Here is an 11,296-nt window from a genome sequence, read left to right as displayed (position 1 = left end):
AGTGTCCTGTTCCCCAGTCACCTCCCGTCCAGTCAGTCCAGTCGCCTCCTGTCTCCCGGTCGCCCGTCCTCCAGTCTGTCCAGTCTGTTGTCCAGTCTTCTGTAGTCCAGTCAGTTCAGTCTGTCATCCAGTACCCTGTAGTCCAGTTGCCCGTTGTCCAATCGCCTGATCATTCTCTGGTCCAGTCACTCATCCACCATCCTGTTCAGTTCCCGGAGCTGTAGCCACAGCACCCAGAGCCAGCTGTGAGCTCTCCTGCTCCTCAGCCAGGGGTTTCCGCGCCCGCTGGCCCGGCCGCTCTCCAGCCAGAGGCTTCCGTGCCTGCTGGCTCTACGGCTGTGGCTCTGTCACCCCTGGCTCCCGTGCCGTCGCCTGGTCCAGCCTCGGCCTCAGCTCCTGCTTCGCCTGGTCCAGCCTCGGCTTCAGCTTCTGCTTCGCCTGGTCCAGCCTCGGCCTCAGCTCCTGCTTCGCCTGGTCCAGCCTCGGCTTCAGCTTCTGCTTCGCTTGGTCCAGCTTCTGCCTCTGCGTCAGCCTCGCCTGGTCCTGCGTCAGGGTTAATTACAAAACACCTCCTGTTCTATAATCTGTGCTAAAGAATGGAAAATCAAAAAATTACATATCTAATGCAAATAGTCAACTAGGGAGTGGTCGCTGTGACTTATGTTTTAAAAAAAAAAAAAATCACTTTTCAAAGTAAAACAGAAAAAGAGATCTTGAGATCTTGTAAGATTTTCTCTTTGTGAAGTTTTCACTCATGTACCTTCAGCTTTAAAACACACAGCGAAGTCTCATCTTTGTCCACATCCTTGCAGTTAAACTATATTTGTGTTGCACCTCAAAATAATAAAGACTCCTTTTTAAAGATCTTTTTATTTACATATTTTTAATTCAATAAAAACACAATTTTTATCTGACTTAAAATGATATGAAATATATAAAATGTAATAATGCTCTTATTTAATTTATTCCTCAAAAAAGTTACTCTGATTATTTTACATGATCTTGTTTTTAAAAAGCATCTGCTCTTCTCCAGTATTGTTGATGAGGTCGATCTTCACGTCGTCTTCAATGTTCCATTTGACCATTTTCATCCACAGCAGGTCAGCATCAGTTTTAATTGGCTTGTTGACAGCGTCTTGCCGTAACTGTAAATGTAACCAATAAAAAGGTCACAATGTCCAAGTGAAAAGTAACAATAAGAGAGACTGAACGAAAAATCTAGTAACACAGAGACTCACAAGGAGTGTCTCTCCAGCTTTCAGTATAAAGTTTCTTTCAAATTTGTATGTGACGGTTTTTTGTTGTTGATCTGTAGTTCTATGTCCCAACGTGTCAACAACTTATCCTGCAAAAGGGAATCAAAACAATGAAAAAAAAAAAAAGAATGAGACAATAAAAAAGTTCAATGTGTGTTCAATCCAAAGTGTTTATAAATGAATGTGTGTCATTTCCATCTTTGTGTTGTATGTACAAGTGAAAAGGACCTTGTTTCAGAAATATTTCTGATTTGACAAAACAAATTGTTTGTCTTTAGGTTGTACTCATCGTTCATCAGCATGCAAGCAGCAGTACCTCACTGGATGTGTTTTTCAGACAGATATGGGGGCATGTCCGTCGAACTCATCCAAAATGATGTCACTTGTCTTTAAGTTGTAATTGGCCGAACTGCTCTTATTGTGTTCCTGGAAACCAGTGTGTTTGCTCACACTAACCCTAACCCTTGCTGAGAGAGAGAGAGAGAGAGTCGAGAGACAACATATACAGATTAGTTTGTGTGCATGTGTGTGTGCGTGTTTGGGCATATGAGACATAAACTGCTAAATGCAGTTAAAATATTTTAAAAATGGGGAAAAAAATGGTTAAACAACAAAAATAAACAAATTAAGTTATATACATGACACAATGCTGAGAGTCTCAATGTTATAATATGAATCATAGAAATAACTAAAGTTTCAAATTCCTTCTTAATGAAATGTTCATAGTCTCCAGTTTTTAGTTTATAGTTCCATGAATGAGTGTAAGTCACTGAAGTGTTGAAAACGTGTGTTTGTCTTTGTGTATTTACCTGTTTCCAAAAGTCGTTGGTGGGAAGTTGTTTCTCCTCCTGCTGGAAATCCTGTTTTTCATCCTCATTCACTTTTTGTCAGCTTCATGTTTTTCCTCCTGATCACAGACAGCAGAGACTGAAGTCATTGTAACTAGTCTGACCAAAACCGTTTGTTCACAATGATCAAAGTATTTCTGTTATGTTTCATAACTTTGTGCTTTAATAAAAAAAAAAAGAAAGAAAAGAAAATATATATATATATACATATACATTTATGATATCTTGTTTATTAAGAGTTAAATAGTTAAGATTAAAAAAATCAAACTTGAGTTTTGACTTGATTTATTTATTTTTTTACTTGGAACTATAAGATGAAGTTCCAATTAAAAAGCTTGCTTTCAGGTTTTTGGCTTTAACTTCTTTTTAGTTTTAATTCTGTGATAAACCCTGTGGCACTGCTCCTGTGGAGGCGTCGTCTGCACTCTGTGAGAACTTTCTGAATTACTTTGTTGAAAAATTGCTCTTTATGGTCTCTACAGGGTGGGCCATTTATATGGATACACCATAATAACATGGGAATGGTTGGTGATATTAAAGTCCTGTTTGTGGCACAAATATGTGAGGGGGCAAACTCCTCAAGATGGGTGGTGACCATGGTGGCCATTTAGAAGTCGGCCATCTTGGATACAACTTTTGTTTTTTCAATAGGAAGAGGGCCATGTGACACATCAAACTTATTGGTAATGTCACAAGAAAAACAATGGTGTGCTTGGTTTCAACATAACCTTATTCTTTCATGAGTTATTTACAACCCTTAACCCTTGTAGGCAAAACTTTAGAAATTAATTTTGACAACATGGCAAATTCATTTGTGTCTTTGTCATGGCCTGGGTCTGATGACCCAGAGCTCATGTATTTCTTGTATATGTTTTTCCCTATGTTATGTTTTTGGTGGTTTTCTCTCCCTTTTTTGTCCTCTTTCTCCCTGTGTTCTCCCGGATGTTTTTGGGTTGCTGAGGGGACTGCGACCCGGAAGTGTTCCCGCACTGGAGGCTGCCGCACCTGCCACTCATTAGCCTTCACCAGCTGCAGCTGATAGCAGGGCTGGACTGGCCATCATTGCATACTGGGCATTTGCCCGGTGGGCCGCTTTTGATTTTTTGTTTTTATGGGCCGATGGGGTTTTATTTCTTTTCTCTTTTTTTTAAGCTATAAATGAATGGTGGGGGATTAGCCAGTTGGTCATGATCAACTCTGGGCTGGACCAATTACAGCTGAGAAAGTCGAACTAAAGTTGAGGTGAAAAGGAACGCGATTTGTTCCGTACTACTTCAGCTAGAAAGTTGCTAATTCAGTCATGAAGCTGATCGGCTTCTCTCTCTGCGCCAGAAACAGGAAACCAGCGGAGGTCGCATTACACAACAGCAGCACGTTTAAGCTTGATCAGCTGTTGTTAGAATATATTTAATATTACTTTCTAGTATCATCTGATGTTTGCTGGAGCCACAGCTGCAAAGGCTGCTGGTCATGAAATCAGTTTGGTTATCTGGTGAGAGGGAAACATGAAGCTGAAACCAGGAGATGTTCTTACTGAATCATCAGAGCTGAACAGGTGATGGAGAAACAGGTTTACCTTTTAGGTGACATGAATGAGTTGAAAGTTATGAAAGGAAGTTATGAACTGTTTCTGAGAGACCAGGATCCTTTTTTACGAAGCTGACAGCTGGTAACTGTGCAGGGGCGGGTCTAGCAAAGTTTTGCCAGGGGGGCAGGTAGGGCATTAACAGGGAAAGGGGGGCACAAAGATATACTTTTCTTTCTTATTCTCATATAAAATGTCTAGCTTTTAATAAATAATTATCTGAATCTGACAACCAAAGTTTTCATCTGATGTAAAATGTTTAGAAATCCATTATTGTATTCAGTAAATATTTAGTAATATACACCCTAGTAAGTTATAGTATTCTTTCCTTTGGGAATGTACCATCTGTGCAGTTTGCAATTCTGTTGAAGAAAGATGTTAAATCTACTTAATTACTGGAGAAAAATGATAGGTTTCTGTGCATTATTTTTTATAAGTGCATTAAATTAAAATCGGTTTTGTCAATTAAGCATCTTGAGGTAGAGGGTGGGGGAGTGGTTCCCAATTTTTTTTTTCTTTTCTTTTTTTGCTGGGAGTTGGCAACCCTATAAGTTAGGTATATGTAAGTACTGTTTAGAATACCAGAATAGGGAGGATGGTTTAGGTTTAAGTTTACTATAAAGGCTTCATGGCTTTTCCTATAATACAATGGTGGGCCGGTCATTAGTCAAAATGCCCGGGCTGATTTTTTGTCCCAGTCCAGCCCTGGCTGATAGCCTCATGAGGAGCGTCCCATTTAAGAAGGTGGCGGAGCTCCAGTCGGCGCGGGATTATACTAAGTTGAACCTGTAAAGTACCTCCGTTGATTAGTGTGTTTGTGAACGACTTCGCTACTGAAGGTTGCCTGCTGAGCTTTATGTGTTTTTGTGTCACCAGGAGTTGGGAGCCAGGAGCATCGTCACGAGGGGAAATCACGGAGTGGAATCGGGTTTTTGGAGTTGTCACCTTTTCACTGTTATGGACACGTGCACTGTGTGGGATTCATAGAGGAATCGCCACAGGAGCCACAGTGCTGGATTTGTATATAGTTGTTGTTTCTGTCCACTCACCATAAATAATCCACTGTCCTTCACTAAGACTCTCGTGTTTGGGCCCTACTTTCCTCAACTCCACGGTTCTCCTTCGCTGACCGTGACAGTCTTACTTGTTTTGTTTCGTCTCCAGATGAAAAACACTACAATTACAATCAAGATGATGCTTACAGCCAAACTAACAACAACACCAATGATGATGGGAGCAGCAGAACTGGATGAGAGCTGGAAGTGTTCATCTAAAACAATAAAAAAAAGAATTACATATTATTTTAATAGATTCTGGTTCATTCAAACCAAAATGGAGCACATCATACATTTTGTTAACTACATTTACCTGGAACATGTATGTGTGTCTGTCTGCTCTGGTTGGTGTTCCTCTGTTGGACTCTGCAGGTGATGTTGTTGCTGTGTCTCTTCTCCACAGTCACTCTGCTGCTGACAGTATAGAGGTCATCAGGACCTCTGAGGGTCTCTGTAGGTCCAGCAGAGAGGAGGTTTCCCTCACCGTCCAACCACAGCAGCTCAGGCTCTGGATACCAGCCTGCAGACTCACACTGTAACACCACTCCTCCTCTGTTTTTGTCAATCCCTGATAAGCTGACGACAGGTGAGGTGGCAGCATCGGATGCTGAGCAAAAAGTGTCATGGTCTGGGTGGGTACCTGCAGGTCTCCAACAGCGGCTCCTCCTCCTTTAGGCGGAGTTCGGTTGCTCCTCCCTGGCTGACCACCTGTGGGCAATTATTCCGGCAGTATATCAGACCTGCGCACTCAACCGTTCATCACCTGAGTATCTGCTATCCCCATGTTAGTCAAGTGGAGTGTGATTGCTCTGTCCAGAATCCGTGTGATGACTTACCTGTTCTTCTTGTTCTCAGAGGTAGCTCCTGGAGTGGAGGTCTTGTCTTCCTCATTCCCGCTTTCCTGGACCTGGGCCGCCTGCTGCTGATACGACGTTGCCTGCCGGCCCACCACTCACTTGCCTGCCTCCCCACGTCTCGACCGCATCCGGGCCTTCCGCCCTACCTGTCCCCTCCACCTGAAACCAAGTAAGGCAACTCAGTTTAACTGTGGAGGATCGTTGATTGTCTGCTGGATCCCACTGACTGTGATCTCCTCTCATTACAGTGCCCCGGCCCCTTCCTAGTCCAGTTTCCACCTCCCCACTGCCTCTGCTGTTCAGCTGCCTCCTAGAGTTGTCTAGGTCACCCTTAGTTACCTTAGGTTATCCTACGCGCCACTAGTGTGGTGGCGACATTTTGTTTTCGCGTGTGTTTACTTGTGGGGGGAAATAAATCCTTTGTTCTCTTACCGTCTCGCTTCCGGGTTGGTTTCTGCACCTGTGTCCATCTCTGTTACGTCGTGCCGCTGGGCCGTGACAAAAAAGCATTTAAAGAAGATATTAATAGTTGAAAAAAACATTTTTTACAGTAATTCACAATTACGAAATTATTATTATTGCAAAATTCTGATGCATTTGTTTTTTTCTCTTTGTAAAGTTAATAAATAAACATTTCTGGGATAAAATCTTTCCTCATCCTACACAAATATGAATTTTCACTGTAACAGTGTGATACACGATGTGAATCTACTTACCAACCACAAGCTTAACAAAATAATTTTTCCCCATTAAAGGAAAGCTGCATTCATATGTTCCTTCATCAGAGAGTTTTACTCTGGAGAGTTTCAGTGAAATGTTTCCACGCTTCAGTTCACTGATGAACAGTGATGATCTTCCTCTGTATGAAGGATTTCTTGTAGTCACCAGATCCTGACCGGATCGCCACACATGGACAAATCTTGGGTTCAAGTCAGATCTTGTCCACTCCAATATCTCAGCTGTCACATCCTCTGCAGGCTCCACGTGACACGGTAAAATAACATCATCATCAACTAATGCAACTACTGGTTGATGTGGACCAACCACCTGAGACTCCGCTGTAGACAGGAGGAAAAAAAAAACAAACAAAGAAAGAAAGAAAGACAGAAAATTAGTTTATTAATTTCTGCAACAGGAGTGAATGCATATATCAAACTTAAAGATTCAGCATATAGCATTATCGGTCTGTATTTCTTTCTTTTTAAAATCTTGGCTACCATAAAAATGTCAAAAACTAATGTTTCACAAAATAATTAAATTTAAAAAAAAATGCAGGCAGGAAACGAATAAAAGCAACAGAGTACAAATTACTATTTGAACCAAATGTAACAAATTTGCACCATTTTGTAATAACTTTATGGTTTTTATACAGTCTTGCTGCAAAAGAAGTGAGAACATTTGCATCAATGATAATAAAAAACATTACACATGTAACATCAAACTTACCTTTATTTAAGTGTATTAGAAGACTGAAAACCAAAATACTGAAGACTTTGACTGGAGTAAGGGAGAGGGCATCTATCTGTGGAAGCATCCTCCTCTGAAAATATATCAAGTGTGGCCACAAGAGGTCACTGAAATAATAAGAATTAGTTCATTTCATATCTAAAATCAACTTATTCAAGACTAAAAACATATTTTACATGTTATTTCAATATATTAAGTACCTTCATGAGGTAATCAACATGACATCAACATGACTTTCACTTAACATGTTATTGCTCCCCAGTAACTCCAGAGTTAAAGCAGCAGACATAAAGTTATTGATTACAGCAAACCCATTACTTTACATTAGTCCCAAATTGCAGACTAGAGAATAACCTTTGATCAGTGCTAACTCATTCTTGAAATGACCTCTGTATGACTTGTCATAGATACTGTACCGAGTTATTCAATAGAATATCTCTGCTCACACCTCTACAGTATACTTTAATTATAAAAACTTTATTTTCTGCTCTCCAGTCAAATATCTAAAATCTCGGCGATTAATTTATAAAATATTTAATTACATTTACAAAGATTTATTTATGACAGTGAAATAAATTATACTATAATCAGACTTCATAACTAGACATCAGAAAAGCATGTAGAACTTAAACACACATTAAATACAGCATTTGAAAGAGACTTACCTGTGGAAAGTTGTGTGAGACTACAAGGTGAAGTCTAAAAGTCATTAACCTGCGGCCTGAACCTACTTTGGCTTATGAACTGCAGATCCCTCATATATGCTCAGAGTTATGAAAAAATAGGCTCTTAAGATTCAAAGTTCTTGTTAATCAAAGTATAATGCTGGAAAAATATGAATTTACCAGATTAACACACATTGTTGAATCTGGTTAGATCAGGTACACACTGTGTAAAATGCTGAACTTTGAGCCTGTAACAAAATAACTGACCTGAAACCATATCTGTCTTTATGGTGTTGAAAAAGGGGGAAGTGTTCACATGTTATGTCTTACCTCAGCTATCATAGTGAAGGTGCCAGTACAGAACTGATATTTGAACACAGACTGATAAGATACTCAGGGGTGTTTTAAATGATCCATTTCAGTGTCACAGGGGTGCTGGAGCCTTTCCCAACTGTTACAGTGTGAGCAGGGGTGCCACCAGGGATCTGGGGCCCTGTGAAAACAATATGAATTTGGGCCCCCAGAACTTTGACACTGCAATCCATGCCAGCCCTAAAAATATAAGGCTGCAGACATGGATCAATATTCTACTAAGAGAAAAAGAGTTTTTGATTTTGTGTAAGATTTATAAAATATATGCAACTGTTTACATTTTATTAGATTTTTTAAAATAATATTAAGTATTGGCAAATATAACAATAGTCTGTATATCAGTTTTCAAACGAAGTGTAGTCAACTAAAATGTGTCTCTGCCCTGAGACCTAGTGGAGCTCAAAGACAGAGCTCTAAAATAGTTTTTTTTTAATCAGGTGTCAGTGGGGCTGGTTCTGTGTCAGGAGTGGGAGATGGGAGTGGGACAGCTAAGCCTTAGCAAGAGGTTCGATCTGTTTGACCTGGCAGCAGATCAGTGATTCAGTATACATACAGTACACATACAAAGGCTCTGCCTACACCAATTACATGTTTGCTGAAATAACACAAACACATTGTTTTCTATTAGAAGTGAAGTGAACTAACTAATACTAGCAAAGTTTATTTTATGTGGACCTCACTATGAGTTTAATTTCCACCTGTCTGTCTTTCTTTTTTAAACTTAAAACTCCAGTTTTAACAGACATCCTACCATCTTACTGCTCAGCACATACTAGCAGCGCTGCACATGGACCAAACCAATGAAATAAGGAGGTGGAGGCGGGGTCAGAGTGACTGCATTCATTGTTTGCTGTAAAAAACAAAACAAAACTAATGGTAGGAAACAAAAACCTTTCTAAGCACCTTGTGAAGCAAAAATAAAAAAGACTAATTGACTGTTCTGTTTTTTAGATCCCAGTCACAGCCCGTTAGACTAATCATCACTCAGTATTTGAATACAAACAAGGCTGAAAAACTGTTTAATGTGTCATACAGGAAACAACTAATCACATGTAATAAAAACAATAGAGAATGTGGTTTACAGAGATTTCACATGTGACACATTTATAAATCATTTATTATACTTTGAATACATATAGATGATGCACTCTCAATCGCCGATATTGTGACTGGACTGTTTTTTATGTAGTACTTTTTTACCCTGACTGAGCGCTCGTAGCTCTTTTTACTACAAACCTCATTGATACAATTACACACACTCATTCATAGAGCACTAGATGTTTAAGCAGTTTAACATTCACTCACACTCTGGTGGATTCATTTGGGCAACGTGGGGTTTATATCCATCTTAAGGACTCTTTGAGATGCAGACTGTAGTAGAGGTCAGAAACTAAAATTTTTATGTTAATGCTTTTGTAATGTTATGTTAATACAATATTAATCTTAAACTGCTGTTTAATCTGCAGATTGAATTAAACGGATGAGATAAACACTCAAAACTAAAACAAAGACAGCCTATCCCAGCTGTCATAGGGCGAGAGGCGGGGTACACCCTAGACAGGACACCAGTCTGTTGCAGGGCTGACGCACAGGGACAGACAACCATTTGCACTCACATTCACACCAGCTGAGGTTTCAAGGCTGGAGCTGAACACAAAAAATTTCTCTCCCTGATAACAGACTCTGTTTGGATTGTTCCTTCCCAACAAACCCCCATCCTGGATTCCAAACGCCTTCGAATGCTTATCTCCAAGGCCAAGGTCAGACAGCAGGTCTAAGTCCCAGCGCTGGATTAATAGCACTTGGCAGGATGGCTGTGTCTACATCAGCTCACCTCTCACCCCCTTACCCACTCCAGTTGCTTGTCATGTGGTTTATGGTGTGTGATGTGGATATGTTCGGGCTCTCTGTGCAGAGAAGTCTTTTTTGTTTTCTGTTCTCATGCTGACCTCCCATAAGGAGCCCAGTATGAGTAGAGATCTCCTTTTTTCCCTCCTCCACTTGCCCAACGTCATGTCTTTGTTATGTATGTATGGTCAGGGGGGGTCCAATTTCACTGCAGGTGTAAACTTTGCATGTGACAAATACAAGGCTTGATTGATTTACTGTCACGGGTACAAATTCAGTCATTTTAATTAAGACATTAATAGCTAGAATTAATCATAATTAATCATAATTGAGTATAGAAGTGAAGGTAATCAGTTTCCCATTCTGTCATTTAAAGTTAAACCTTGTTTGTTTTACAGCAGATGTATTTTTATCGTTGCAGCACTTCACAGAGAGACCTGCTCATCTTCTTGTTCTGTCGTCCACGTGTTCCTAATGTTGAGGACTATTTTCACCATTGTGATGGTGGTTCTGCTGCTGTTGTTAGTGGGATTACTTCACTTTGGAAAACTCAGTGTTACACAGAAATAAATGGTATTTGCAGATAAAGACTAATTCATGACTGATGGAGAATGTCCTGGAAGTTTTAACATTTAGAGAATGAAACAGTGCAGAAAACTGGACAATCATAAGAGCTACACTATGACAGGTGAGTGTAAATATTGTAAAAATACTTTGACTTAATTTTTCTTTACTGCAACCTTTTTCTCCTGCAGTATTCAGCTGATTGCTGTTAAACTTGTCATGCACAGAAGAGTTTAAAACCACAGGCCTGCTGAGCATTTTTAAAGACCTCTCAGTATCTCAGTTTACTCAGCATGTGGTGATTTTAGATGCTGCACACACTCGAGTAATTTTAGCTTCTTAGATACAAACCACTTGAGAAAATGTTTGTGTCTTTGTTCACAGCAGAGTTAAAATACTTCAGTGTGATCATTTCAGTCTCAGCTTGTGGCTTCAGAATTCTATATAAACCTTGTTGCTGTAAACATGTCAGCTTATCCTCTGCAGCTAAATAGTGAGCATGGCAAGAATAATAACTTATATATATATATTAACATATTTTAAAATGAAGGGGCGTGGATGTCAGCTACTACTTGCATTTTATTCGTTCATCTTTAGATTTGTTAACTGTTTTTAAAAAATTGACAAAAAAAATATAAAGACAATCCCAGTGCGCTCGGGTGTTGGAGATTTGGGCCTGGCTATTGTTCCGTGCTGAAGAGCGGCCCGACACCCAGTGAAAATATAATGTATGAGAAAAGAAAGAAGCAAAAAATATGTTTATACAGCACAGGAAAAAT

General features: G+C 39.8%; 1 protein-coding gene and 1 long non-coding RNA gene across 2 annotated transcripts; both read right to left on the bottom strand.

The window, feature by feature from the left end:
- Positions 1-961: 961 nt before the first annotated feature.
- On the bottom strand, positions 962-2,216 carry LOC146390156 (uncharacterized). The gene is made up of 4 exons (XR_014799037.1): positions 2,066-2,216; positions 1,573-1,723; positions 1,239-1,345; positions 962-1,145 (listed from the first exon to the last, which is right to left on the bottom strand). It is a non-coding gene; the product is annotated as an uncharacterized LOC146390156 (long non-coding RNA).
- Positions 2,217-4,777: 2,561 nt separating this feature from the next.
- Positions 4,778-7,567, bottom strand: LOC146390155 (butyrophilin subfamily 3 member A2-like). Its single transcript, XM_084918078.1, has 4 exons — positions 7,048-7,567; positions 6,318-6,659; positions 5,058-5,351; positions 4,778-4,959 (listed from the first exon to the last, which is right to left on the bottom strand). Exons 1-4 carry the CDS (start codon positions 7,133-7,135, stop codon positions 4,793-4,795), a joined length of 891 nt encoding a protein of 296 aa, XP_084774204.1. The 5' UTR covers positions 7,136-7,567; the 3' UTR covers positions 4,778-4,792.
- Between the last annotated feature and the right edge of the window lie 3,729 nt (positions 7,568-11,296).

Source organism: Perissodus microlepis, chromosome 3 (assembly GCF_051167445.1).
Source record: "Perissodus microlepis isolate ML-2025 ecotype Zambia chromosome 3, ASM5116744v1, whole genome shotgun sequence".
Lineage (NCBI taxonomy): Eukaryota > Metazoa > Chordata > Actinopteri > Cichliformes > Cichlidae > Perissodus > Perissodus microlepis.
Note: the sequence above shows the minus strand (reverse complement) of the source record. Positions and strands in the feature narration are given on the sequence as shown.